Below are 27,578 nucleotides of genomic sequence, written 5' to 3'. Positions count from 1 at the left end.
GGGTCACGGAGTGGGAGCCATTCCCTGGGCAGAGGGGCTGACCTCAACGGCCTGTGGCTCAGCCACAGGGGCCGGGAGGGCAAAGGGTTCGGGTCCAGGGCTGGGGGACCGATCTGGCAGTGGGAAGGTGGGAACTTGGGGAAAGAAATTCTCTTCTGATGCTTTTTGTGCTCAGTTACAGACGAAACACAGGCTACAAGTGAGCTGTGGGGAAGGCACGGGACCTCACCTTGGAGAGCCAGGGGTCGGACGGACTCAGAAATCCCCAAGGCCGGCTGGTCAGCCCTGTGGGTCCACTTAAGGTGGTCATTCCTTTAAAGTGTGTTTTAGTGGTTGAGAGGGTGGCCACCCCAGGGCAGCAGGCAGCCAGGCAGGTGCTCCCAAGTCAGTTATGTCCTATTACACAGGGAAGAGGGGCTCCCGCACCTGCCCCTCTGGTGGGAGCACACAGGTGTCTCGGAGGCCAGCAAGGCCCACGGGAGTGGAGGGCAAGGCTCTGGAACCTTCCAGTGTGGGACGCGGCCAGGGGAAGTCGTGCTCGGTAAAATGATGACAGTTCCTCTTCATTCGCAGGTTTTTATTTGCCTGTCATAATTCTGATATTTATGTACATATATATATATTTCTTTTGTTTTTTGTAAAGGGCTCATCAACAGACCAAGCAAAGGCATACAGGGAGACCTTGGCTGCCAGGCAGGAGCACAGCAGAGCTGGGAGAACCAATCTTTCCTTTTTCCTTTTTTTTTTTGTGTGTGTGTCTGTTTTTATTTTTCCTAGGATGGGATCATCAAAGCTAATTGCTATAAAACCTAGAAACCACCTAGAGACTCAGACATCTGCCTACACACTAGTGGCATATGGGGAAAGGCAAGCGCACAAACTTTCAAAGTCACGGTGTATTTACATTCCCAAGGTTGAGGGGCAGGGGAGGCTGAGGAGGGGCACTACTCGGACCGGGCGGGGTGGCTAGAGGGCCCTGGGCTGCAGGCGGTGGCAGGGGCAGCGGGGAAGTGTGCCCGCCCCACACCCTGGCAGTGACAGCGGCCACCTGGATGTTGTCTGGTGGGCAGCGAAGGCAGCGTGTGTACAGAGCTCCTGGAAGCCGGCCGCGGGGTCGGGCGCGCAGCGGGCGCCAGGTGCCCACGAGTGTGATAGTGGCAGGTGGGGACTCTTGCCCACCTCCCATCCTGCTTGGAGCAGGTGGTGGGGACACCGAGTTCTGTCCCCAGTCCCAGCCCGGCTGTCCGAAGAGCGGCCACCCCTACTTCCTCTCTGCCCAAGCACGGCCCAAAGGCTGACGAGGCAGCATCTGAAGGCTCCTGATGTGCGGGGGATTGGCCCCCGAGCTGGAACAGAGCAGTGCGTGCCCAAGAAGGGGTGCAGCTGGGTTTTGGCAAAAAAGTGGGGACCGGGTAGTCAGAAGGGGATTAGCAGTGAGTTCCTCTCCTCTGCCCCCAACTTCAAGCCTCCCACAGGCCCAGGGCCAGAGGCTGGGGCCGAGGCCTGGTAGGGGGTGGACGGAGCCTCGGTCCCAAGGGCAGCACAGGTGCTGGGCGTGGGGGTCTCGGCCTCTGACTCCCCTGTGGCCCGGCCCTGGACTTGGCCCTGCCTGGCCTTGCCTGGCTGGAACGCGCTACTCTAGGGCCCCGGCAGGGTTGATGGGGGAGGCGGCCCCTGAGCTGTCATTGCCTCCTGCCGCCTCCTTCTCCTTCTTGCCGCTGTACTGGCCAATGAAGGAGCCGTCCTCATTGAACTGGACGTCCACGCTGCCCCCATAGTCAGCCAGGCTGTCGTCGCTGCCCAGGGGCTTGATGTCTCCGTTGAGGGAAGGCTGGCTACTGCCAAAGGCCTTCTCCTCATTGTCACTGTAGGGGCAGAGGGCAGGAGGGAGTGGGAGGCTGCCCGGCGGAGCCCAGCGGGAGCAGGTGGGTGCTGGCCTGAGGGAGGACGCCTGGCGGGAGGGCGGGGCCCAGGTTCCACCTGCCTCGCATTTGCTCTGAACGCACCGGGGAAGAAGTTCTCATCCTTGACGCGTGCCCGGGATGGCAGGTGGTGCGCACACCGCCAGCGGGGCAAGGCTTGGGCACGCCCAGGATCCCGGGGGGCCGTGAGGAAGGAAGTGGGCGCTCAGCCTGTAGGTGAGCCAGGCATGGGGGTGGGGGTGGGGAGCTGGGAAGGTGACAGGTAAGCCCGGAAACTGGGTGTCAGTGCGGGGACCAGTTGGGGCACGTTGGCTTCTCCCTGAAACAGGGGTCTGCCGGGCCAGAAGGCTGGGGGAGTGCAGAGCCCTGGCAAGCGGGGGCCGATGGCACTCCCAGGCACACCGTCCGCAGGAGGGCCCCCGCCATCAGGCTCTGACAGTATCTTCCCACCACCCCCATCTTACCTCTCCAGGGACCTGACATCACCCAGCAGCACAGAGAAGAGAGAGAGACAGGGTCAGATATGAAAGCGAGGGTGGTGCTGGGCGGCCGGCCGACACCTGCTCTTACCCCCGGCTCACCTGTACTCGCCGAAGGTCTCGTCCTTCATCGGCCGGGCCTCGGAGTCCACCTGGGTGTCCTCCTTATCCTTCACTGGAGACACAGAGAAGGCCCGGCTTTCTCTCCCACCCCTGCCTGACTCTGGACGCTGGGTCCCATCCCCAGGTTGGAGACACGGGGGAGGCCTCCCCTCTGTGCTCTCTCGACAGCACTCAGAAGCCAAGAAGCCTTCGAGGTATACCACTCACCCCGCGTGGGCCTGAGGGCCATTTGCTGCTGGTCTGCACAGAAGCTCCCTGTGGGCCCCCTGCCTGCCCCCACATGCCCATGCCATCCTGCCAGAGGCTCGGGGACCGAGGACGACTTGTAGAAGCTCTACCACCCGCGCCTGAGCCCCAGGCCAGGGGTTACCTGAGTATTTGCCGCCTTTGCTGCGCTTGATAAAGCAGAGGATGAGCAAGATGAGGAGCAAGAGAATGATGGCGCTGATGAAGCCGATGAACCAGCCCTCAGTGGCAAAGCCGGCGGGAGGGAGCCTCACACGGCCTGCGGGGAGGTCAGGAAGACACTGAGCCTGGGCCCCAGCGAGACACCTACTCCCAGCCCTCTGCCCCTGGGGACAGACACCACAGGGGCTGGGGGCGGGTGGTGGTGATGACCTGGGGCTGAAGCATACTTGAAACTGACACTTGGCGGGGGAACCCTCTGGGGGGCAGGGGGTGGGGAGGAGGAGGACCTCCTGCAAAGATGACTGCCCCGGAAACAGTTAAAACAGAAAGATACTGAAAGGGGCCATTTCAGGGGCCTGAGCTTCTGCATCACGGGCCAAGCAGCACTCAGATTCCAGGAGGAGGACACTGGAGCCATGACATGGGGCCTGGAGCTGGGACAGACGGAAGCCTCACCCGTGCCGTTGGTCTTCACGGCCATCTTGAGGAGCACCCTCTCCTTGAGCAGGTGGATCTCATAGTCGGTGTCGGGCTGCAGGTCCCACTGCGTGTACGAGCTCTGGTTGTAGCTGACGTACTGCGGTGGCAGATGAGGGCTCATCCTCTCGTCTGCAGGGGCGAGGGCGGCAGGGCTCAGCGGGAGTGCCATGCAGCGGCCCGGTCCCATGCCACCGCCCCGGGGGGGGGGGCCCTTTTGTGCTCACCCCCCAGGGCTTTGAACCAGATCTGGAACCCAAAGTTGCACTGGCCCTCCTTGGGGACCCAGGAGACCACGCTGTAATTCTCGCCGGCCATGGCCGAGATGTTGCCGAACTCCGGGGTCCCTGGGGAGCAAGAGGAGGTTGTGGGTCCTCGAGGCGGCCCAAGGCTGGCCCTCGTGGGCCTGGCTGTGCGCCGGGGCCTCCTCAGCCCCTCCAGCTCACCGGATAAGGCCATGGTGCCTCCCTCCCGCACAATGGCCTCTCCGGGGCCCTCCTTCGTGGTGGCCTGCAGCTGGAAGCGGTACCGCAGATGAGGGCTGAGGTTGGTCAGGTTGTGCGTCCGCAGCTCAGGGTCCGGAAGGTCAAAGGACAGCTGCTCTTTGTCCCCGTCATCCACTGCGAGGAGACGCAGGGAGTCGGCTGTGGCTTCGGGCTCTGCCTCCGCCCCCCACCCCCAGCTCCCCTCTACTCGTCGGCCCAGCCGGGCTGGGACGCGGGGCGCACGACACACGCACGAGGCTGGTAGGAGAGCACGTAGCCAGTGAGCACGCCGTTGTGGCTGAGCGGGGGCTGCCAGTGCAACAGCAGGCTGGTGTCCGACTGGCACTCCAGGTGCAATGCCTCCGGGTGGCCGGGCACTGTGGGGCACAGAGAGAGCGGCAGGTCCCGGGCCGGGCCCGCCCGGGCGGGAGCGGGGCGGCGGGGGCGCGGCGGTACGAGGCTCACCTCCCTCCGGGGTCCTGAAGGTCATCTCGCTGGCGGGCCCCAGTCCTCGGCCGTTAAAGGCCTGCACCTCCAGGTGGTAGGAGCTGTAGGGCCGCAGGCCTCCCAGGACGGCACTGGTGGTATTGGCGGGCACCACCACGTGGCCTTTGTGGACATGCCTTTTGCTGTGCTTCCTCTGACTGCCCTCCCACCAGTATGTCACCTGCAGGGGGGCGGGGGCAGGAGACCCAACTGCCCTCAGTGGGGACCCTTTCCTCCCACCCCAGGGACTCCTGGGAGAGCAGTTCGCAGGTGGCCGAGGCCCACCCCAGATGCTGCTACTCCTGGTGGCCTCACACCTCACCCTGGGGATCCCCCCACCCCCATGCCTTGAACCCTTCCTTACATTGTATCCTCGGAGGTGGCCCTTGACCTGGGCTGGGTCCACAGGCCACCACCTGACCAGCACAGCACTCGAGTTAAGGATCTTGATGCCTTCCAACTCAGGGCTTGCCTGGGGGTCTGGAAACAGCCAGTGACAGGGATGAGGGCCTGTGGCGCCTGGAGGCCAGGCCAGAACCCACCCGCAGAAAGAAGATGGATTTGAATGCTCTATGGGGGGCAGGCAGTTTGGTGAACAAGGCGTGTGCATTGTGTCAGGGTCTCTCCTTGCAGACCGTTTATTATTTGCAAGGGACAAAGGATCTGGACCAGGTGATCAAAATTAATATCTGGTAATGTTTCAGATGCAAGGAAAGGAAAGGTGCAGGACAACTAGACTTCATGGGGGATCCTGGACTGGATCCTGGACTGGGGGAAAAGACTGATAGAATTGGAATATCAGCTGCCAACTAGAAAAATATAGTGTATCAATGATAAACTTCTGTACTTTCATGAGGGCACTTTGGTTATGGAAGAAAATGTCCTTACTCCTAGGAAATGTTCTACTGAGAGCCCCAGCATGGAGGGAGGGGTGGGGGCCTCGCACGGGCATGCGGACTCCACCCCCTGTGGGCGGGGCCAGCCGGATACTCACAGTCTTCCCCCGAGTATCCAATGGTAATCTGGGGCTCAGGGCCCTTGCCCTGGCTGTTGACGGCCTGGACTTTGATCTCATAAGGCACAAAGGTGGAGGTGTTGGACACAACCAGGAACGGGTCGCTCACGATCTGTTCCTGCCAGGCACCCCGCGTCCCCTGAGGGCGCCACTGGACACGGTACTGAACCTGGGGGGCATTCCAGTCCATCCACCTAAGGGGCTAGAGGGGGGTGAGGAGAAGAGGAGCTGGTCGGCCAAGAGCACCCCCCTCCTTTGACCCACTCCCGAGCTCAGCCTCATGTCCTATCATCCTCTGGTCCTTCGCACAGCCAGGGGGAGCAGCCAACACTTGGATCCTGGCCTGATGTCCTGGGGCATGCTCAGCCCGGGGCCCCTCACCTTCCAAGTGATGACCATGTTGCTGGTCTCGTTCCCTTCCCCCTTCACATCCACAGGGTTCTTCTCTGGGGCTGGAAAGTAATGTTAACACATCAAAGCTGTGGGCTCCTGCCGAGGCTGTGAAGGTCAAGGCCCAAGGAAGGAAGGGCCCTTTTTGGCCCTGGAGGCCAGGAGCCAGCAGCTCTGAGGGAACCCTGCCTCCCAACTCCCACTGGAAACCTAGAAGCAGAGGGGCTCGGGCAGGTCATTCTTCCCCTTGACCCCAGGTGGCTCACCTGCCTCAGGTGTGACCACAGTCTCGGAGGCTGGGCTGGGCTCTCCAGGGCCGTACTTGTTGATGGCAGTAACTCTAAAGGTGTAGTGCACATAGGGTGACAGCTTGAGGGTGGTGGAGGTCTGGTTCCCGGGCACCTTGCCCAGACTATACCATTCCTGAGGCGCCATCTCCTTGTCCTCAAATTCGATGTCATACTCTGCCAAGAGGTGAACGGGCAATTAAGCGTGTGGTATATGGGGGAGGGGTAAATGGGGGTACAAGTCCGGCTCTCCCTGAGGGGGAGAGGCAGTGCCCAAGGCAACAGGCAACTTCAGAGTCCCATGAGGAACTGTGAGCCCCAAACGCAGGTGCAAGCCCCCGGGAGGGGGGCAGCCATGGCGCCACAGTCCCGGGAGGAGGGAAGGCTACCGGGGTGGCAGGAGGGAGGTGGGGAGGCACCGCGCTCGGGCCTCTTACTCTCGATGGGGGCGTTATGGTCCTCGGCGGGTCTCCAAGACAGGCGCACGTGGCTCTGCTTCAGCAGGTGACGATCAGACAGCTCCAGCTGAGGCACCGGCCCGGGGCTCCCTGAGGGTCACGGAGGGTGGATTCGCACTCCGCAGCTCGGCAGAGCCCTGCAGTGTGACCGCGGGCTTCTGTGCACCCCCCCGCCTCTAGGCCATGAGCCCGGTACCATCCCAGGACTCACCCACCACCAGGAGCTCTGCCCTGCTCTCCACCATGTCCAGCTCGGTGCCAGCCACGCAGCTGTAGTTGCCCTGGTCACTGTAGTCCAGACCGTGGATGACCAGGCGCCCGTCCTCTATGAAGTACCTGGCGGGGGGGGGGGGGGGGGGCAAGCTTGTCCTTTTGTTCCGCTCCCCTCCCTCCCTTTCTTCCAGAACCTCCCTGCTGAAAGCAGGAGTGCTCCCCCATGGATGAGGCCAGGAGGTCCGGACATCCTCCGTTCCCCAGTCTGCCCCCTCCCACCAGGCCCAGGTTGGGGCCGGGCCCGCACTTGTCACTGTCTCCAAACTCCTGGAGGTGTCGACCCTCCCCTCGCCAGGTGATGCTGTGCTGCAAGGACGGGTCAAAGGAGGCCTGGCACGTGAAAGTCACTTTTGAGCCTTTCTTCTCGATTGCACTCTGCGGCCCCTGTGTGATCCGAGTGGCATCTGAGGACAATGAAGGAAAGGGAGGGTCACTCCGGTGTCCTCCAGAGACCGTAACCCTCCCTCCCGGAGGTGTTGCTGATCACATCAGTGAAGCTGGGGGGGCTATCACCTGACCTTTGACTTGCAGGTTAGCCACAATGGTCACATTGTTCTGGTCATTGGCAGCCTGGCAGAAGTAGTGGCCAGTGTCATTGGCCTGGAGGTCCCGGATGCCCAGGGTCCCGTTGGTGTAGGGGAAGAAGCGCTCATCTTGCAGCACGGTCTTCCCTTCCTTGTCTAGCCTAGAGTGAGCAGGGCAGGCCCGGCTCAGACCCCACCCGGCGCCCTGCCCTCCCCGGCTCCCTGGCCCAGAAGATGGCTTAGAGGTGCCCCCTTTGGGGAGGGGTCACTCACCACTGGACGCTGGGCACGGGGGCTCCAAAGGCCTTGCACAGAAGATAGGCAGTGCTGCCCTCGACCGCCATGTAGGTCTCGTTGTCTGAGGTCAGGATCTTGGCCGGAAGCTCTGGGGGAGAAGTAGTTACAGAGGACAGGGCAGGGCTCAGGGCAGGGCGAGGGTCCAGGAGCCGTCAGGGCAGGTGCGGGGCTCAGCAGGACGGCCTCTCCCAGGAGGGCTCAGGGGCATTCTCAGGTCCCCAAGAGCCCTGCCCATCTTGCTTCCCTGCACCCAGGCTGAGCCTCCGCCTTCCAACATGCCTCAGATATCCCTCCCATTCCAAGCACCTAAATTTGACCAATCACTTGAGGCTCCACTGACAGCCCACCTCTTCCTGAAAGCCTTCCTGGCCGGTCCCTGTCTTCCCCGAGGCTCCGGGAGAGGAGCCACCAGGCTGGCCTCAGGCACATCCTGGCCAGGGTGAGGCTTCGCTCAGTGACACATGGTGGGCCAGAGCACTCTCTGAAACCCCTCTGTGACCTATAAATGGTGGCAAGCCCCCGCCCTTCCTCCACACCACCACCCCCCACCCTCACCGCACGCTGTTGATGAAGGTGGGTGAGAGATGGGGTGAAGGACCCCGGGGAGGAGAGAGGCAGCCATGGTAGGCGAAGCAGCTGTTGGCTGAGTCAGTCCGGGGGCCTCGCCTGGTGGGTTTCGGGGACAGACAGATGGGTTACTCACGAACGACATAGATGTAGGCATTGGCCAGCAGGAGCCCATGCCGGTTGCGGGCCTCACACTGCGTCACCATCGTGTCGCTGGGCTGCACGTTGCTCAGGATCAGGGCCCCACGCTGGATCCGGTATTTCTGGTCCGTGGCCAGTTCTGCATGAGCAGCAGGTGGGCCCCGGGCGGTGGGGGGGTGCCCAGGGCAGAGCAGTGAGGCACGCTGAGGCCCCACTCACCCTGCCCTCCCTCCCCAGGGTTCCCCCATGCTCCCTGTCCCTGCCTGAGGCCCCACTCACCGTCCACAGGAATGCCGTTGATTCTCCAGGTGACCTCTGGTTGGGGCCTCCCCTGCACTTGGCAGTCCAGGCGGGCAGTCTCCCCTGGCCCATACAAATGGCTCTGGGGCTTGTGTAGCCAGTAGGGGGCAGCTGCGAGGGGGAGGAGAGAGCCCTGAGCCCAGGGCCGGCGCCAGCCCCACACCCCGCCCCCTGCCACCACCACGGGCATTGCAGACTGCGGTCCCCGGAGGCGATTCCTGGGAGCCTAGGCCGCCCACTGGAGGCGTCCTACCCTCCACAGTGACGTAGTAGGTGTGCCGGTCGCTGCCCAGTGCGTTCTCGGCCAGGCAGCGGTACTCGCCGTCGTCCTCCTCCACCACGTCCAGCAGCTGCAGGGTCTTGTTGTGGTTCTGGTAGGTGACTCGGTCAGCTGGCATGGGCCCACTTGGGCGCAGCCACTTGATGGTGGGTGTGGGGCTGCCCGGGGGGAGGAAGGGAGAGCACATGGGAGAGAGCACAAGGCTGCTCAGCACGGTCCCACAACAGAGGCCCCACTGATCCGCCCACTGTCACCCAGGCGCCCAGACTCACAAGCCCTCAGCGATGCACTCCAGGACCAATGGCTGCCCCTGCAAGGCCACCACATGGCTGCTGGAGTTGCTGGGGAAGAGTAGGCGTGGCTTCCTGTCAATCATGCTGTTGGCTGGGAGGAGAAAGGAAGTGGGTGGCATGGCCCGCTCCTCGCTCCACCCACGAAGTTACCAGGGAAGGGGTCTGGGCCGGGTGGAAGTGGGAGCCGAGCTGTGCCGGAGGAAGACTGAAGTCATCCGATCTCTGGGATGGGCCGTGCCTGAGGGTGAGGGGGTGGGGCGGGTATCCGGGTCTTTGGGACTCACTGGCCTTGACCCGGAGGTCAATGGGCTCCTTTTGGATGATGGTCCGCGTGCCAGGGAAGTGGGCGTGGCAGATGTAGTCGGAGTGGTTGTCGGAGGTGAGGACGTTGGCAAAGTAGAGATTGCCGTTCTGGCCCATTGTCACCCGCTCATCCTGCTTGATGTGCAAGATCTCTGCGGGGGTGGGTGGGGGGCACGGAGGCAAAGGTCAGGCCCCCATCCGGGAAGATGTACCCAGTGCCACCTTCTACCCAGTCGGCAGCCCCCCCCCCCCTCGCGGGCACCCACTGCTATTCATCCAGTAGATCCGGAGTGGCTCGGCACTGGGCGGGGGGTGGCAAGGCAGGACCACTGACTCCCCTTCCTCTGCCTCTACAGGTCTCACTGTCTCTTTCGGCCACTTGGGGGCACCTAGAAGGGACAGAGAGGCTGGCTCTAGGGGTCCCACCTCTCCAGGGAATGGAGGAGGGACAGCCAAGGGCATGGGAGGGCCACGTGGAGAGGGAGTTGATGTTATCAGGAGGCAGGGACTCCGGGGCCTTTCTGGGCTCAAGGCTGAGGAGAGGCTGGGCAGGAGACCCGATGGCTGTGAAGGGTTAACCTGGGCGGGGGTGGTGGGGGAGGCTGTGGTGTAGGGATGGGGGAGGGGAGCTGTGGAAGGATGTGGGAGTCACAGACCCTTCCATCATCCTGACACAGAAACCATGGCAACAGTTCCCAAGGTAACCAGAGGGGTGGAGAGGAGAGAGGAGCATGCTCCGGAGGCAGAAAGCTCAGGGAGGATGGGATGCAGAAGGAAAACCCCAGGGAGAGGACAGCACAGATAAAGACAGAGCTGGAGAGTGGCGGCGTCGAGGAGGGAGATGGAGGGCCAGGGGGGAGGTGGACACGGACGCAGCAGGGAGGAGGGAAAGCGGAGGAAAGAGGCCACAGAGTGATGGGGGAGGTGGCATGAGATGACCCGAGAGCCATGGAGAACAAGATGGGACTGCAGAGATGCAGAGGAGAAGAGGGGACAGAAGGCCAAGCCCAAGCAGTGACTCAGACAGAGACAGAGCAGACCAGAGGGAGGAGCAGGGCAGCTCAACAAGCCTGAGCCCGCGCGCAGGAGCCATGCGGCGGGCCCCGGAGGACAAGACGAGACAAAGCCCAGGGGAAGAAGCAAGGGAAGGGGAGTCAGGGGTGACCAGAAAGCGGAGAAAGAGACAAAGCACGGAAGGAGGAAGGTGGCTGTGGCTGGCAGGGCCCCCAGTCTCTTCCACACACTAAGCCGCCAGCTGAGGGTGCACGGCTTCCAGACCGGACTCCCACACCAGCTCCCTGAGACCTGTTCGGGGACCCTCTCATGTGCCCCAGGCCCTCCCAGGCCCCTGCGGCGCCTCGCACCCTCAGCCATGAGCTGGATCTCATGGGACATGGCCGTGCCCAGCTTATTGCTGGCAAAGCAGCGGTAGGTGCCCTGGAACCTCTGGGCAAAGTTGCTGTTGTTGCCCGTGATGGTGAAGGAGCCCGAATGCGGTGCCTGGTGCACGGTCACACCCAGTTCCTCCTTGGGTTTGAAGTGGACGCCATCCCGAGTCCAGCGGAACCTGTGGGCAGAAAAGGGCTCAGAGGCCTGAGGCCCTGGAACCCAGGACAGGGGCTGGAACAGGCCAGAGGCCAGGCTGTGAGGGCGCCGGGGATGGACTGGGCAGGGCAAGGACCAAGGGTGATGAGAGAGATGTGGGGCATCTGGGCACAGAAGTCGGGTGGCCCTGGGAGGCACGAGGACTAGAAGCCGAGGTCAGCAGCCAGCAGGAGGGCTTAGAAGGTGAAGGTCACTCACTGCACTTCAGGTTTGCCGCTGGCCTCACACTTGAGGCTGACGTCATCTGTGGGGAAGACGACCAGGCGCCGCGGAGACTGTTCCGTGATGACAGGTGGTTCCATCACTGGGGACAGGATAGACAGAGACGTGGTAAGGATGGTGTCTGGCTGGCTTCGGAGCTTCCACTCCTGTTCCATTGTGAGGGAAGCAGGGTTTGAAACCCTTAGAGCCCCAAGGCTACGGGGGTGGGGGGAAGGAAGAAGGAGCTAGAGAGCCATAGGCTTGTGGGTCATGAAAAGAGGGAGAGAAGGGAACACGGTACAAAGGTAGAGAGAACAGAGAGAACAGCAACAAAAAGTACAAAGACAGACATCTAAGAGAGAGATGAAGCCAGAGACAGTAACCAGGAAGTCCCGGGGAGAGAGGGGAGCAGAGAGGACAGAGCAGCGGCAGGAAGCAGGAGAGTGAGCGAGGAAACACAGGCCAGGACAGAGGCGAGGGCAGAGATGGAACAAAGACGGCCCACAGGTGAGAGAGCCAGAGAAGCGGGCAGCGCACATAGGGCACCGGGCTCCCGGGGAGAGCTGAGTAGGTGGAGCATATGCTGGAGGGGGACTTGCTGGCACCCCTCTTTCCCTCTCTCCCTGGCCTTCTGGGAAACACCCTCCCCCAACTTACCACGGTATCCTTCATCTAAGAAATCCAGGCAGCAAGGGAGAGAGCGGAGAGAAATGCTGACACTAAGCCCCAGCAGGGAGCCCAATGGCAGGGGCCGAATAAGCCCCAGCAGACCCCCTGGGGAAGGGGAGGGAGGGAACCGGGCCACGGGTGGTGTGGGACACGGGGGTTACATGACAGGCTGGAGTTGTGGCAGGTCAAGACCCAGAGGACAGGACAGTGCCCCGATCACTGGTCTCAGGAGTGGGGTCACGCCCACAGGGGGCCAGGCTGTGGGGCTCTCGGCAGACAGGGAAAAAGGGAGAAATCTGTGCCTTTTACAAGGAGTGCCCTTTGGACAGACCCTTGCAACCCCCCACCCCCCCACCCCCCGCAGGGTCTGCATAACTGACCGCCGTTCCACCCAGGGTGCCTCCGAAGGTGGGGAGGCAGGCAGCTCAGCATCCAGGGCACCCTCCCCTGCTCCAGCCCACTTCCCTCCTAATCCAATTAGCACAGCTCAGTGTTTTCAATTACCAGGCCCAGCCTTCAGAGCCCAGCCGCCCCTCCCCCCGTGAAACCCTCCCAAAGGCCTGGCTGCATCCGAGTTTCCATCGCCTGCAGGGCTAACGCCAACCCTCTCTTTCTCCCCTTCCTTCCTCCCCGCCTGCCACCAAGTTCCCTGGGGCGGAGGCCAGAGCTACTGCCTCCCCGCGCAAGACTCAGCCTGGGTGGCTGTGAGGCGGGGAGAGGAGGCAGGGAGGCAGGACAGGGAGGGCAGTAGTGCGCTCTGAAAGCTTTGTCTCTGCATTAGACCTCCGTTAAGGGCCCACAAGAGAGAGGATGAGGCTTCCTGGGGACACTGCAGAGGGAGCCCTGAGCTGGGGAGGGGCCAGTGCAGGCAGCCCAAGAGCAAGAGACGGTGACTGGGATGGGGAACAGGATGGGGAAAATCGACTGGGTGGAGGAAGCGGGAATAGAGACAAAGGGGCCTGGAGCGGCAGGGAGGGAGCCGGTTCTAGCTGTAGGATACGTTCCAACGGGGAAGCACCAGGCCACCCAGCATATTGTATTGGGGTCAATAACAAGTGCTGGCCGGTGCCCAGGGCAGCCCACTTCTCTCTCCTCACTCCTCCCTTTCTCCAAATTCTCCCTGCCCCTCCACACACGGACACACCCGGCCAGATGGTGTGGTAGCAGGGCAGGCCAGGCTGGTGCCCAAGGTAAGGCCTGAAAAGCAACCAAGAGGAGACGGAGGGGAAGGAGGACAAGTACGTGTATGTCAGTGTGCAAAAGTGTGAATCCAGGCAGACATGTGAATGCTCCTGGGTGAACTGCCTGAAACATGTTTGCCCGGCAATGTGTTTGTATATGGGTGTGTCTTGCCAGAGAACATCTGAAGGCTATGGGTGTGCGTGCTTGCGTTCAGTATTGTACACCTGCCTCCATCTGTGTGGATGACTGCTCCTTTGTGTCTAAACCCCTTGCTTGTGTGTGGTGTGTGTGTGCGTGCACGTGCGCGCGTGCGCCTCTTACGTGTCCTCTTGGGGTCTCTGCCCTTCTGTATGTCTGGGCCTGATTGGATACAGGTGGCTTGTCTGTGTGCATCTATGTGCATCTGTAACCGGGGTCTGCACAGGTGTGACTGCATGGGCCTCCATGTGCATATCTAAGGGGTCATCCCCACCCTTTGTCCTGTCGGTCCCTCTCCACCTTCTCCAGACCCTCAGCTGCCTTCCCCCAATGCCAGGTACCTTCCAAGCGCACCTCCCTCCACCCCTGTCCCATTCCTGGCATAGACAGCCTTCCCCACTGCCAGCCCCCAGCTCATCTTTCAGTGACACTGGCCTCCTCCAGGTCCAGGCTCAGAGACAAAGGTGGCAAGGTGAAAGGAGAAAGGATTGGAACTACCAAGGAAGGAGCAGGCTCAAGATAAACATCATCATGGTAACACACACCCCACACGCAAATGGGTACTCACATGTGGCCCCAACTCACATGCATACACGACCCACTATACTCAAATGCTAACAGTCAAATACCTGCAGACCTTCCAAACCTGACCAATAAGTAACAGTTATAGTGACTCACAAACTTACACATATAGGAAATCAAAATCACACTCAAGAATATCCACACTTTGTCAATCACAACCACATACTTCCATACACACAAAATATACAGTCTGTGCAACTCACAAGCATGTGCAAATTCTCATGTTTTGTCTCAAACCTCCAGCCATACTCCCCAACACCCACACACCTACCCATGACCCTCCACAAACGAAAGGTTCCAGCAGTCCCACCCCTCAGCCCCACGCAATCATAAGGATCCAGAAAGCTGCTGGGCCTTTGTAAGGTGTCTTGTCCTGTCTCACTTCACAGACAGGGCTACCAAAAGCCCGAGATGGAATTACTCGTCAGAAGGAAGGCAAAACTTGAATCCAGTGCACAAGCTAGCCCATAACTGGGGCCGGTCCACTTCTCCTGCCCGCCACAATCCTGGCGGCGGGGGCGGGGGGGAGGGGTGTGCGGGCCAAGGGAGAGCGCGCAGAGGGGGGCCGGCCAGAGCCAAGCCCGCTGTCCGTGGTCCTGAAACCGCCCGCCCCGCCCGCGCCTGTTCCCTATCCATGGTGCTGACACACCCCGCGTCTTCCACCCTGTCCTCTCCAGAGGTCCTGGGTACCTCCCGCCCACTCTGTGCCCAGGAAAGTAGGAGTGAGGGTCCAGAGCCGGCAGAAGGTGAGGAGGCAGAAGATAAAGAGGAGCCCAGCGCGGCGGCGAAGGGAGGCGTCAAGGCTCCCTCCAGCTACTCACATTCGTCGGGGATCTGGATGAGCAGGCAGGGGCTGCACAGAAGGAGAGGCCACAAGTACCGCAGCGACACGGCCATCTTCCCGGCGGCGCCGGCAGCTCGGCACGGCACAGCCGGCCGAGCTCGGCTCAGGCTCCGGCCGGAGGGAAGGGGGCTGGTGGGCGGCTTGGGGCGGGAGCCGGGGGTGGGGGCACTGGGAGAGGGAAGGAGGGAAAGGAAAGGTGGGGGAGGAGAGAGGAGAGAACGGACGACTTTAGTGACTAACATCTGGGCGAGCCCGGGCTCCTGGCCCCGCCCCCCGCCCCGCCCCCAGCTGGCCGGCTCCCCCATCCCTCCCTCCCCCGCACCTTAGAGGGAGAAACCTAGAAGAGTCTTAGCACCGGCTAGGCCTCCAGGTTGCCTTTCATTCCCTTTCTCCTCTGTCTGTGCCTTCTGCACCAGCTGCCTCTCTAGCATCAACTTGTTGCCCCAATCAGCTCCCCTGGGCATGCCACAGGCCACCCTGTGCGTGAGTGTGGATGTGGGTGGGCACGGAGCCAAATATGCACAGTAGTATTTCTGTGGCTGTGTGTGGGCCTGCAGGAACACATCTGTATATGTCTCCTCTGGGAGAGGAGTGCGCTCACGAGTGGGTATGTGTCTGGGAGAATCAATGCATGGGTCTAGATAGCTGTGTGTGCACACAGGAGAAGGTGTGTCTTCTCGTGTGTATCTGTGGGGGATCAATCCTCACATCTGCTATCTCTGTGTGTGCACACAAGCAGGGGCACGCATGTATGTAGAAAGAGAACTCTTGTCAGTCTCACTGTTGTGGGTTTCAGAGCCAACTAATCTCTGGGTGCTGTTCAGGTCTAAAAAGCTGGTGGGGGGCAGTGGGATTTTGGGAAGTGGGGACAGGGGAGGGAAGAAAGGGGCCCAGGAAAGTGGTATTTCATAGAACAGTTTGAGGAAATGGAAGAAGGGCGAAGGAAGCCTAACCTCAAGAAGTGGCAGGAGAAAAGGAAGTAGGAAAGCACCTCTCCTCTGTCCCTCAGGCCCCTGGGGGGGGGCAATAGAAGTCACTGTGGCCTCTCCCCTTCCAGATGCTGCAAGCCAGGGTCAGGGCAGGGATGAGCGGGAGCTCTGGGACAGTCACCTCTCAAATGTCTGGCAGGCCCAGGTCTTTTTCTGAGTCTTCCAGGCTCAATTGCTAGATGTGTCCACCCAAGCCCAAGTGAGAGCAGCGGGAGCTCTGGGACAGTCACCTCTCAAATGTCTGGCAGGCCCAGGTCTTTTTCTGAGTCTTCCAGGCTCAATTGCTAAATGTGTCCACCCAAGCCCAAGTGAGAGCAGCCATACCCATGTTCCACTTGCATGCAAGAAGCCCTGAAGACTGGAGGCAAGGGGAGACTCCAAGCAAGGGGAGTTTCTCTGCCAATGACAGAAGAGGAAACACACTCCCAAGAAGACAGCTGACTTTGACTCCAAACAGGAACGGGTGTGAGAAAGAGGCAAGTGGAGAAAGTGCAGGAGGGGTAAAAATAGGTTGCTGGTTGACAGAGAGCTTGAGGCTGGAGCAGGCTGGGTGCTGGGGTCTGGATGCCCTCCCCAAGACCATACTGGACATCTTCATTGTGCCCAACCAACACTTCAATGAAGGGGGACCAAGCTTCATCCAGAACGCTGAAGGGGTGGGTAGGGAGGCCTAGGATGCCATGTTAAGGCATCTAGACTCTGTCAGGAAGCAACCAGGAGCCATAAATTGGTTTTGGGTAAGGTGACCCGAGAAGAGTGGTGAATGCAACAGACTGCCTGGGGACTAGGTAGGGCAAATGGATGGTGGTGAAGAGCAGTCAGCTCGGAGGTCTCAGACTCCCACATCCAGAGCTGGACGGGGGAGGTGGAGAAGCACCAGGATAGGTCAACATGGATGGGCTGAAGGTCAAGAGAATGACTTGGAGGGCTGAAAGTGGTGAACACATGGCCAATTCCCAACTTGTAAGAACTAAGCTGGGGCCCAGAGGGGAAGAGCAACAGCTCTGCCCCCACCTTCCCTCACCAAGCCAGTACAAGCAGGGTGGCCCCCAGGCATGCTTGGCCTCCACTTCAAGGCCTGTAGGAAACAGTAGGAGACTCAGATCAGAGGGCAGGCGATCAAACAACAACCTTGGGAGCTCTGAACACTCTAGACTTCAGAGGGGGAGGGGAGAGAAACCAGTGAGGGCAAGCTCAAAGAAGGGCCTTCCTGCATGGAGGAGGCCTGAGTGCTCCCTTTGCTGGAATGATGATCACTGTCATGGCAGCTCCTCTTTGTCCTCAGAATCTAGGCTCCCAGAATGGGGCTCAGCACATATACCCCAGGTGTATATGCAGGGTCAATACAATACTTCCAAGCCCCTGGTCCCCATTCTCTGCCCCATCCCAATGCCCCACAGTCTCCTGGTATTTGCCACCCAGCCTGCCACTTTCCCGGGCACTCAGACAGGCAGGAGCCAGAAGGTTGAGGCCCCCTGACAGCTGGGAGGGGGCTCTGCCTCCTCCACTCCCACTGCTGCTGGGTCTCTGATCTCTCCTCATTCCTCAGGCAATTACGGAGCAAGCAGCTCAGGTTGTCAGCTCAGCAGGGCCCCCCAGCCCCCATCAGCACCTCCAGGGGCAGGGAGGCAAAGAGAGTGTTCCACAAGCTGGTGTGCAGATGGAGCCAAGGCCATGTCTGCGAGGGGTGGGGATGGGCTGGGGCAGACTGAAGGGTGACAGACAGGGTGAGAAAGAGGCAGGAGGGAGCAGGAGAGGCTGAGAAATGGGGCTGGGGGAGGGAGGACAGGGAATGGGAGACAAAGGATGCTGGGCCACCACTACAGTAACCAAGAGAGAAATCCAGCAACAGAGACTGGCACTGGGGAAAGGGAGGGAGAAAAGGAGTACAAGGAGTGAGAGATGGCTGCAGAAAGCCCTGATGGGAAATGGTCCAGAGAGCAAGAAGAGTGAGTGGTGTGTGTGTGCACATGGGCACAGGCCTAGTTGTGCCTTCTTGGGCATTCCTGTCCCTTGGGGGGGTGTGCCAGGCAAGGGACTGGGAAGGAGGGAGATGGGCCTGAGGAGGGGGGCTTCCTGGGCTTGGAGGTCAGGCTAGACTGATAGGCAGGGCAGAGAGACAAACGGCTGAGAAGCTGTTGAGCCAGGACCACAGAGACAAAGCCCACGATAATAGACCAAGCAGCAGGTCCCGCAGGTCCCCGGCCACTTGTGGCAATGGGGCTAGGAGACAGTTGTAAGACATGATGAATGAGCCACTGCTGGCTGGCCCTCCCAGAGGAGGTGGGGACCCCCACAGCCGGGAGGGAGAAGCACTCAGAGGATCCCAGTGGAGTCCTTCCAAGATTTCTGCTAGTGCAGAGTGAGCGGCCGCCTGGCTAGGGGAAGGTGCCCACACGTGCACAGGCACACTAGTGGGTGTCCGTGTGCACGCCTGCACTTTGCGCTGGGGAATGCACAACAAAGGCAGGCTGCTCCTGAGTGGGTCCAGCTGGGAACCCATCCCCCCCCCCCCCCCCCCACTGCACAGACAGGAAGAAAGGGTGTGGCAAGCATGGAGGTAGACTGGTCCACTGGAGCCTGCAGAGAGAGGCTCAGGACTCCAGAGGGGCTCCGCCCTTTGCCGCACCCTAGCTAGATTGTGCCTCTTAGTCCCTGGGTCCCCTGGGGAGTCCTCTCCTCTGGCCTCCTGTCCTCTGACTGAGGGGAAGAGGACTTGGAAGGTCATGGAACGAGGTTGAGACCTGGGGTCGCTGCTTTCCTCCCTGAACACACACACACACACACACACACACACACACACACACATCATGAACCTTCAGGGGTGCCCAGCGTGAATTCCCAGGTCCTGTGTAGAGTCCTCTCTGCCTCTCCCATCTGATAAAAATGCACTTGCTCAAGGGACAAGTAGCGAGAGGGCCCTCCAGCTCAAGGTCTGTTGAGAATGGCAGTATCCCAGGGCCTCACAGGCCCGAGCAGGGGCAGGGCTGGGGGATCAGCGCCCCAGGTGTGTGAGATGGTCCGAGTGTGGGTGCTGGGTCCGCGTACTCATAGACCTGGGGAATGGCTACGTGCGGGCACCCATGCCTGGGCTGTCTCTCCAGCAGGGCTTGTGGGGGTCTTTGAGCCTGTCAGCGTGTACAGGAGGCCGTGGGTGTCACCTGCACCCCACGCACTGTGTTCCTTTAAGGCTCTTCCTCACCCTCCCCGCCCAGGCTGTGGCTGGCGGGTTTCCATGGAGATGGAGCCCAACTCCCTCCACTGGCAGCCGGGAGGAAAGCCTGCCGCAGCCTAATGGGTTATTTAGATAATACATAAAGGAGGCTGCTGGGTGGGAGCCCCACAGGTACCTGGGGGCCTGAAAGCCTTAAAGGATTGCCACCTTGTCCTCTGTGGTCCCCCCCACCTCGCCCCTCCCTAAGGCGCTCCCCAGAGTGAGCCCTCAGCCCCCTCAAGGCTGCAGTCTCCAAGGCAACAGCTCACCTGTAATGGACCATTCTCCTTAAAGGATGAGGAAAGGGTGGGACAGAGGTTAACCCTTCGTGGGAGAGCAGGGAGGAGAGACAGTCTCCACTGGGGAGCGGAGGGGAAGAGCTCACCATCTGCGGCCAGGACAGTTTTTCTCCACCCCCTCACGTGTGTGTCTCAGCCAGGTGCCCCATTTTATTAAATAAATTCATGGATACCACTTACCACACGCCAGGGACTCCTCTAAGCACTTTTACTTACGTCACTCAATTAATCCTTAAAATCGCCCCGGGGAAGGAGGTGCTATCATGATCCCAATTTTACAGATGAGGAAACCGAGGCTCAGAGAGCCAGAGCAGTATCCAAGGTCACAGAGCCAGCATGGACGGACACTCACTGGGGGGTGAGCTTCTAGATAGGGCGGAGGTTCCCAAAGCCACCAAACACTACGGCGGGGCGGGGGGAGGGGGAGTCAGCTCACCTTTCAGGCACCCAGCATCCCAACATGTGTACCTGCTTGCTTTCCCAGGGGGCCAGGGCCCTGGACAAGGATGGCCTCCAAGCCGTCCTGCCCCCTAGGGAAGGGCTTATTTGCTAGGCAGATGGCAGGCAAATGTGGGGGGCAGGGAGGGAAATCTTGGGAGCAGGCCACGTGGAAGTAGGATGTGACCCATATCACTCCTCAGCACACAGCAGAAACCATCCCATCCCTAGGCCTTGGGCTTTACATGATGCCCCATCCAAGGACGCCATCCAAGAGAAGGCAAATTCCTTTCCCTATTAGGCTTGGGGACAGCCGTGCAGAAGGGGAAACTGAGGCCCAGTGGAGCAGGGGCCAAGACTCCAGCCTCCCAGACCCCTAGAATGCCAGTGCTGTAGCCAAGTTTCCCATGCACAGTTGGGGAAACTGATGCCCACGGCCTAAAAGCTGCCCCTCTTTACCCCCTCTAAGCCCTCCCTTCAGCTCTGGAAAATGGGCTAAGAACAAGACCAGAATACACTCCCATACACACACCTAAGAAATGAACCTGGCACTAGAAGGGGCTTTGGGGGCCAGGCTAGAGGGCACAACGTACATCGCATTGCTATGGGCTGGCAGGGCCTGCGTCTAGAACCCGAGGGAAGAGCCGGCAGGCAGTCCAGGGAAGGTGCCAGGCAAAGAGGAGAGGCAAGAAGCCCCAGCTGTCTGCTCAGATCTGCCAGTCCTGGGACACCTGGCCCACGGAACGGGGTGGGGGACGGGCAGGAGGTGCCTAAAAATGGCTCAGAGCCTGCCAGGCCCCTCCAGCCCCCTCAGGGCTCCCCACTCCCAAAGGGCTAAAGAGCAGCGGGGGCACAGGAAGCCTGGGGTGGACAATGGAGTCTCTGTTGTCCCCAGGGCCTCAGCATTCCTAAGGCATGAACGCAGGAGGCCAGGGGAGGGGTCAGAGGGCACCCCCCCACACACACAACGGGAAGCCCCATATCATGCGTGTCATGCTGCCACCGCCATCAGCCCCGCCCCTTCCCGGCATCTGAGGGGACCCATCCGGGCACAGAGGGATCTGTGTGCCCACGCTCTCTCCCGAACAGACAGACGCACACATGCAACCAGATACAGGATCCCCACACATGCAAAGAGGAATCCTGGAAGCTGCACACACACCAACTTCCAACACCGCCCCCAGGCAAATGTCCAGCCTGGCTGCCCTCTCCGAATGCTCAATGCTCTAGACCGGAGAGCTGAGGGAGGGGCTCCTGGAGACTCATCTCCTGCCTTCAAGCTCCTCAATCAGCCTGACATCACGATGGACAGGCTCAGAAGGCCCCCTTGGCTGAATGCACAAAGCCCAGGACTCTGTCACCTCCTGCCCCACCCAATCCAAGGCTGACAAAGCCATCCCTGATGGGTTTAGGGCCAGAGGCTGGCACGAGCAGGACAGTGGCTGGATGCTCCCCCTGCGGCTTCATGACCTAAGGAGAACACGGAGGGCCCAGGCAAGCTCCTGAGGCCCTGGGTGGGGGGCACTGGACAAAGAAAAGCCTCCAAAAAGGCCAGCAGTCCAGACCCTTCCCCTGCAGAGGGACCCCGGCCCCCTCTCTGACCATTGCCTTTAGGAAGCCACAAAGATCCTGTTGATATCTAGGGAGAAGGCAGACTGGCCTTGCTAACGGCCTGTCCCCCAGTCCTCTGGCTGGTGGCCAGCAGACGCCTCCTGTCCACCGTCCAGGTCAGATGAGGCCCCTACAGGCAGTCTGGGCCCAACCCCAAGGCGTGGAGCCCACTGGAAGAGTGCTGGGGGCAGCAGAACAGTCACCCCGGGGCTGAGGCTCAGAGCTGGAGCCAAGCTCAGGGCAATTGGGAATGGGGCAGGGGAGGAGCGGGGACAGTAGACAAAAGGGGGAAGCAAAGAGACTAAGCCCAGGGCACCAAGGGGGAAGGGTGGGGCAGGCAGAGGCAGGGGAAGGGAGGAGGGAAGCAGTGCACTCCCCACAGCAAAACTCAGCTGAGTGGGGAGGAGAAAGGCGATGCCTTTGGGGGGGGGGCATGGAGAGCTGGGCGGCTGGCAAGGAGAGAGCAAGGGGGGGGGCAGGGGAAGCAGAAGAAGGGAGGCGGTCAGGATGGGCCAGGTCAGAGCAAGCAGGAGGGTGAAAGACTGGAGGGCAGGACCTGCTGAGGGCCCATCCCAGCGGGGCCCCACCCAGGGACCCAAACACAGCCGTCCAGATCGATCTTGTTCGAGGAGCAGGCAGAGCCAAAACAGCGCCTGCTTGGGACCCCAAAGGGAAGGATCAGACCCCCTGCGTCCCCCATTGTCTGAATCACAGGCTGGGGCGGGGCCCCTGGGACTGCACTCTGCGTGTTATCTCCCCACCTCACACCTGCAGAGGGGAGCCTCTTGGTCAACCTCTGCACAGGACCTCCATCTCTACTCCATTCTCCCCTAGGGCATGCCCTCCCCAAGCCCAGGACAACCCTAGAAACCCACCCCCTTCACCCCAGAACTGTTTGATCTTTTGCCCAAGAAGGGGGTCCTGGAAAAGCTCCCACCACTTTTGCCCTGGCTTTCCTGGGGGCTGGCCTGGCACTGCGGGTCATGACTGGCAGGGCCTGGCCGGGCTGCTCTGCAAGGCCACGCAGCCCCCACTGCCCGCAGGGGGACCCTGAGACGTTCTTTCCGGCTGCAGCCATTTAGAGTGGCACCAGAGACCGTCTCGAGAGGGACCTTGGAGATGAACGAGTCTGTGCCCTCATGTGCTAGCCAAGAGGGCTGAGACTCAAAGCAGGGAAGGGACTGGGGGGCCCAAGTCACTGGGCTGGGACATGGCAGGTATGGCACGTGGGGCCGCCTCCTCCATCCTCCCCAGCCAGTTTGCCCAAGTGCGTGCCATGGAAGGCACCCGCCCGGCAGCCGAAAGAGGCTAATCGAACAGCCGCTGGAGTAGACCTCAGACGAGGCCCTTCATCATTCCTTGCTTCCCTTTTCCCTTCAGAGAGTCACAAAGGAAAAAAGAAAACCAATTCATTCCCTTGGAGGACAAAGGCGGTGTCGGTCAGGTTTGTTACTGGCTTTTCCATCCGTAGCACGGAGCCTGGCCCAGGTGGGCACTTGGCAGTGAGCAGCTGCCCAGCAAATGACTGCCCACACCATGGGCCGCCGGGCTCCGGGGCAGGGAGGAGCTCATCACTGTGCAGAAAGGGGCCCCTGCCGCCTCGGGGCGCTGTGCACCCACTCGGTGCTCTGCAGGGGGGCTGAGGGCTGGGCACTGGGGGAGGAGCCTCTGGGGAGCGGGTGGTAGCAAACCAGGGAGACTGAGGCTGAGGTGTGCTGAGCGGTGATCGGATCACTGGCAATCCTTAATTTCTTTTGTTCTTTTCTGGATATTTCAAGGGTACCACGATAAAGCTGCATTACCTCTAGGATCGCATACGCGCCGACACAAATAAGTATGAAGGGAAAGAGAGAGACCAGAATGCAGACTAGGAGCGACAGGACATTCCCGGTCTCAGCCCTGACACCAACTTGCCTTGTGGCCACAGATGGCCAAGAGCCCCTGAAGGCTGGGGAGCCCGTGGGTGCACGTGTGGGTGCTGCCTGGGTGCGAGAAGCTGGGCCAGACGGAGTCCCACCACCTGTGGCAAGGAGCTGGTCAGGAGTAAGAGGCCCCAGACAGGATCCTGCCCCAGCCCCCCCAACAAGGGACAAGAAAGATGAGGCTCGGCAGCAGTTCATGGGAAGAAAGGCTGACTGGCTTATTCACTGTCAGGGCCACGTGAGTCAGCAGAGATGACACTGGGCTGCCCAGAAGCCCCTACCCTTTGGGTGGAGTTAACTGGAAGCAGGACACCTCCTGGGGGGGGGGGTGTCAGGCCTCCAACTCCTTGGGGCTGGCAGATGGCCCCCGGGCTTGCCTCCTTAAGACAGGCAGTGATGAGCGGGGCTCCAGATCCCTGTAGGGGGCACCGGGGTGTATTAGGTGCTCCTTTGCAACCCCTGCCAACCAAGAGATCCCAAAAGTCTGCCCTAGGGAGGGGGAAAGAGGAATTGCAGGCCCCTCCCTTAGCTGAACAGAGACAGAGACCGGCAACGGGCAAAAGACGTGAGGTGGGTAGTGACAGCGCCCTGAGCATCTCGCTTTCCAGAATCCCTGGCCCTGAGCCACTGAGACCCTCCCTCCCTCACCTCTACCCGACAGACCCACATTCTACACCCCTGTGCACTGCCGCACATCGGAAGGCGCCCAGGCTGACCTCACACAGTGCACCCTTTCTTGGCCACGCCAGGCTGCAGAAACTGAGGCTCCAGACACACCCTGCGCCTCCGCAGGAGGAGACCCCCGTCCTGGTGCAGGCTTGCAGGGGAGCCCCGGGAAGTCCAGGCTGGGGTTTGGAAAGAAGAGGGAGGAGAACAAAGCCCCCCTTCGCCCCCCCCCAACGCGGCCTTGGGGCGGAGGGCCAGGCAGCGCCCAGCCCTGTCCCCACCCCTCCCCCCATGGCAGGGGCAGCGTAGGCCAACCCCTACAACGCAGGCGGCGGGATTTGCAGCCGAAGGGAGCCCTCGGCTGGGGAAGAGGGGCAGCCACGCCCAGGGCCACACCCCAAGGCGGCCGATGGGGGGTCACTCGGCCCCCCCACCGCGCTCCCTTTCTCACACACGCGCACGCCCGTAGGGATGTGCCAACTTCAGCCCCCACCTGCCCGCACAGGCCCTGCCTGACTCCCGGCCTAGCGTCCCTCTCCCGATCGGCAGGTTGGGCGTCGCCCAGGTACCCCTCACCTGTCGGGCTCCGGCCCCCGGTCTCCTTCCCCCCCGCCCGGCTCCTGTCCGTGGGGCCCGGAGCCCGGTGCCTGGCCTGGGTGGGGCTCCAGCGAGGCCCCCCCCCGCAACTGCGGGCAGGGCTGTGCGGCGCTCCTGGCTCTCGTCCCCGCGACCCCGGGCAGGGCTGAGCCGGGGGGCCGGGGGCGTCGCAGCCGCAGCCGGGGCGCGAGGGCAGGCCTGCCCGGCTTACCTGAGCTGCGGCTGCCGCTCGGGCTGCCCGCCCAAGCCTCCGCGCACGCCGGCCTCGGACCCGCTGCCCGAGCGCGTCTGCGATGCCGATGCTGCGGCGGCAGCGGCGGGGCGGGGCGGGGCGGGCGTGCGCGCAGGGGAGGGGGAGGGGAGCGCAGGGGAGGCGGGGGAGGAGGGAGTGAGATCACCTCCCCCGCCGCCCGCCCCGCCCCGCCGCGCCCTCGCCCCTCTTCTCCGCGGACCCCGGCGGCTGAGCCCGGCTGCGGAAGCCCCGCGCCGGCCGGGAGTCGCCTGTGGCCCCCTGCGGGAGCTCAGTGCGACCCCCGCCGCCAGATCTCGCCAGACCTGCGCCGGCAGCCCCGAAGTCCCTGGCCTCTGAGCGCCCCCGCGCAGTGTCGGCTCGGGGTGCAGGAATGGCGGGGCTAGGGTGCCCCCGGGGCGCGGGGCTGGGCGGTGGAGAGAGGAGTCGGGTGGGGCAACATCCAGGGCGACCAGGGCGCTGGCGAGCGAAGAGCACCCACACGCAACGCGGTCCCGGCCGCGCCCTGGTCGTGGGGGTGTTTGGACGCTCCCCCACCCAGGGACAAGACTCCCAAGTCCCCGGGGTCTCCCCCGAATCCCTCCCATCCTAGGCATCGGGTCCGGTAGGGCGCGGGCCTCGACTTCAGCCCGCCAAAGACGCTCCAGGGATGCGGGCGGCCCAGAGCCCAGGGGCGAGGAGGTCACGGAGAGGGAGCCCCTGGAGCTGCCACTCTCAATTCCTAGATCTTCCTCCAACTCCCTGCCAGCTTTCTCAGGCCAGCGTTTTATTTCTTTGTCGTGAGGATTGGCCCCATCTCGACCTTTCCCAGAGGCCCCACTCTCTCCGGCAGTCTAGCACTGGAAGCCTGGGAGGGAGCTCCTCCCCAGCGCCCCCCCTAGGCCCCCGGCCGTGACCTCCGATGGGAGGCGGAGGGCGCAGCAATTCCGGAGTGAGCCGAGCCGGCCGAGCCGGCCGCAGGGCAAGGAAGGCCTAGGGCCCAGATGGCAGATTGCAGCCCTGGTGGCCATGGTATTTTTATGAGCATGCCTGTTGCCCAATGAAGCATTCCGGGGCCTTCGACTCAGCCTCTCGAGACCCTCCAAGCCATGCAGGAGGCCCACGTGGGAGGGGCCCGGGCATCCTGGCCTGGAGTTCCCACCCCACTGACCAAAGTGCCGGCTTCCAGTTGCCCTGCAAGGCGAGGCTCGGAGTCCTGCCCCCAGTGAGGGTCTGGATGCGATGTTTGTAGGGGTCTTTAGGAAGGAGACTCGCTGAGGAGGATAGGCTCCTGAGTGAAGGTGGAGGGCTGGAGAAGCGGAAGAGCCAAGGGAGCTCCGCCCTGCTCCCCAGGGTTGCCAGTGCGACCCCCCCCCCCCGCCCCCGTTTGGTTCTAGCAGACCCAGAGTGGGCCCAGAGCTTGGAATGGAGGGCGGTCCTGGGCGCCCAAGAGGGGGGGTTTCCAGGGGGCCCTGGGCTGCTATCTGCTTCCTGCCTGCTCTCTCTCCAGCCACCTCTGCCTCCCCACTCACCCCGATGAAGTTCCCAGCCTCTTCCTCCAGCCCCAACTCCACAGATCCTTTACTCCTTTCGGGAATATAGGGTTTGATGCTGATCACTGTGATAGCAATAACAGGAGTGAAGAGGACAGAGCCCAGTCAGTATGCTGCCCCTGAGTGCATAGTGATGGGTTCAGCCTCCTTGATTACACTAGGATTCATTCCTGTTATGACGCTAAATCACGTTTACTGAGCCCTCCCATGGGCCTGCCATTGTTCTGGAGCGCCGTTCATGTATAAGCACATTTACTGAGCACAGCAATCCGGGGAGGTCAATCATTGTTAGGCCGTATTAGAGGTGAGGAGACTAAAGTCCCAAGAGCTCAAGGAATGTGCCCAGGGAGCATAACTAGAAAGGGTCTCTTTTTCTTTGCTAGATCATTGCATCCACACATGACCCTATGATGAAGGTTCTGTTATCCTCACTCTCCAAGTGAGGAGCATGAGGTCCAGGGAGGCCGTCCTGCAGCCAGGAGGGGCCGTGCTGGGTACCCCACATGCAGCTGCTCACCTACTCCTCAGCCCATCACTATGAAATGGGCGCCATTGTTGCCTCCATTTCACAGATGAGGAAACTGAGGTTCAGGCAGGTCAAGTGACTTACCCAAGGTCAAATGGCAGAGCTGGGATTTGCGTTGGCTTCTATTTGACTAAAAAGCCCATTCTCCCACTTCGGTGTGCCAAGATGGAGGGGCCAACGTCAGGGAGAGCAGGAATAAGAGAGGACAGACCAGAGCTCCTCACAGCCATCTTGGGTGCAGTAAACTGGCCCTGGATAGCCACCCAGAGTCTGGCCGGACCCGCCCCCCACCCCCACACAGGACAAAGGCCATGTGATGAGGGAATGGGGTCACTGAAGGTGGTGGAAGCAGCCGGTTAACAGGGTGGACTGATGAGTCTGACATAGCTTTCTCTTTCAGGTTTTCTGTGTCTTCCTGTCTCAGGTGTATCTCTTAAAACAGCACAGAGCTGGGTTTTGGTTTGGTTTCATCCAGCCTAACAATCCTTGCCTTTTTTCAAATCAGCTTTATTGAAGTATAATTTACATACAGTTAAATTTGCCCTTTTGAGGTGTACAGCTCAATGATTTTTGAAAAATGTCTTGTAACCATCACCAAAAGCAAGATATAGAACATTTCCATCACCTCCCCCAATTCCCTCATACCCTTTTGAAGTCAAGCACTCCCTCAAGCCCTGGTCCCTGGCCCCCACTGGTCTGCAGTCTTTGCTAGGATTTACTACAAACAGAATGGGGCAGTGTATAG

The 27,578-nt window shown here is 61.2% G+C and overlaps 1 protein-coding gene across 3 annotated transcripts; it reads right to left on the bottom strand.

The window, feature by feature from the left end:
* Positions 1-562: 562 nt before the first annotated feature.
* On the bottom strand, positions 563-24,828 carry L1CAM (L1 cell adhesion molecule). Of its 3 annotated transcripts, none has more exons than XM_036108884.2 (30): positions 24,737-24,828; positions 23,979-24,107; positions 14,767-14,957; positions 11,972-11,986; positions 11,312-11,417; positions 10,873-11,075; positions 9,775-9,897; positions 9,490-9,660; positions 9,185-9,296; positions 8,886-9,070; positions 8,612-8,743; positions 8,328-8,471; positions 7,601-7,712; positions 7,322-7,488; positions 7,051-7,207; positions 6,742-6,866; positions 6,510-6,620; positions 6,052-6,249; positions 5,777-5,847; positions 5,375-5,597; positions 4,745-4,860; positions 4,360-4,561; positions 4,149-4,271; positions 3,856-4,029; positions 3,637-3,756; positions 3,389-3,541; positions 2,895-3,029; positions 2,504-2,576; positions 2,387-2,398; positions 563-1,865 (listed from the first exon to the last, which is right to left on the bottom strand). In XM_036108884.2, the coding sequence occupies exons 3-30, from the start codon at positions 14,840-14,842 to the stop codon at positions 1,634-1,636; spliced, it is 3,771 nt and encodes a 1,256-aa protein (XP_035964777.1). In that variant the 5' UTR covers positions 14,843-14,957; positions 23,979-24,107; positions 24,737-24,828; the 3' UTR covers positions 563-1,633. The 3 variants fall into 3 exon arrangements, with proteins under 3 accessions (XP_035964777.1, XP_035964778.1, XP_077921235.1); XM_078065109.1 differs by lacking the exon at positions 563-1,865 and adding an exon at positions 2,006-2,132; XM_036108885.2 differs by lacking the exon at positions 2,387-2,398.
* Positions 24,829-27,578: the final 2,750 nt, after the last annotated feature.

Source organism: Halichoerus grypus, chromosome X (genome assembly GCF_964656455.1).
Source record: "Halichoerus grypus chromosome X, mHalGry1.hap1.1, whole genome shotgun sequence".
NCBI lineage: Eukaryota > Metazoa > Chordata > Mammalia > Carnivora > Phocidae > Halichoerus > Halichoerus grypus.
This window is presented reverse-complemented; position numbering and strand designations above follow the sequence as displayed.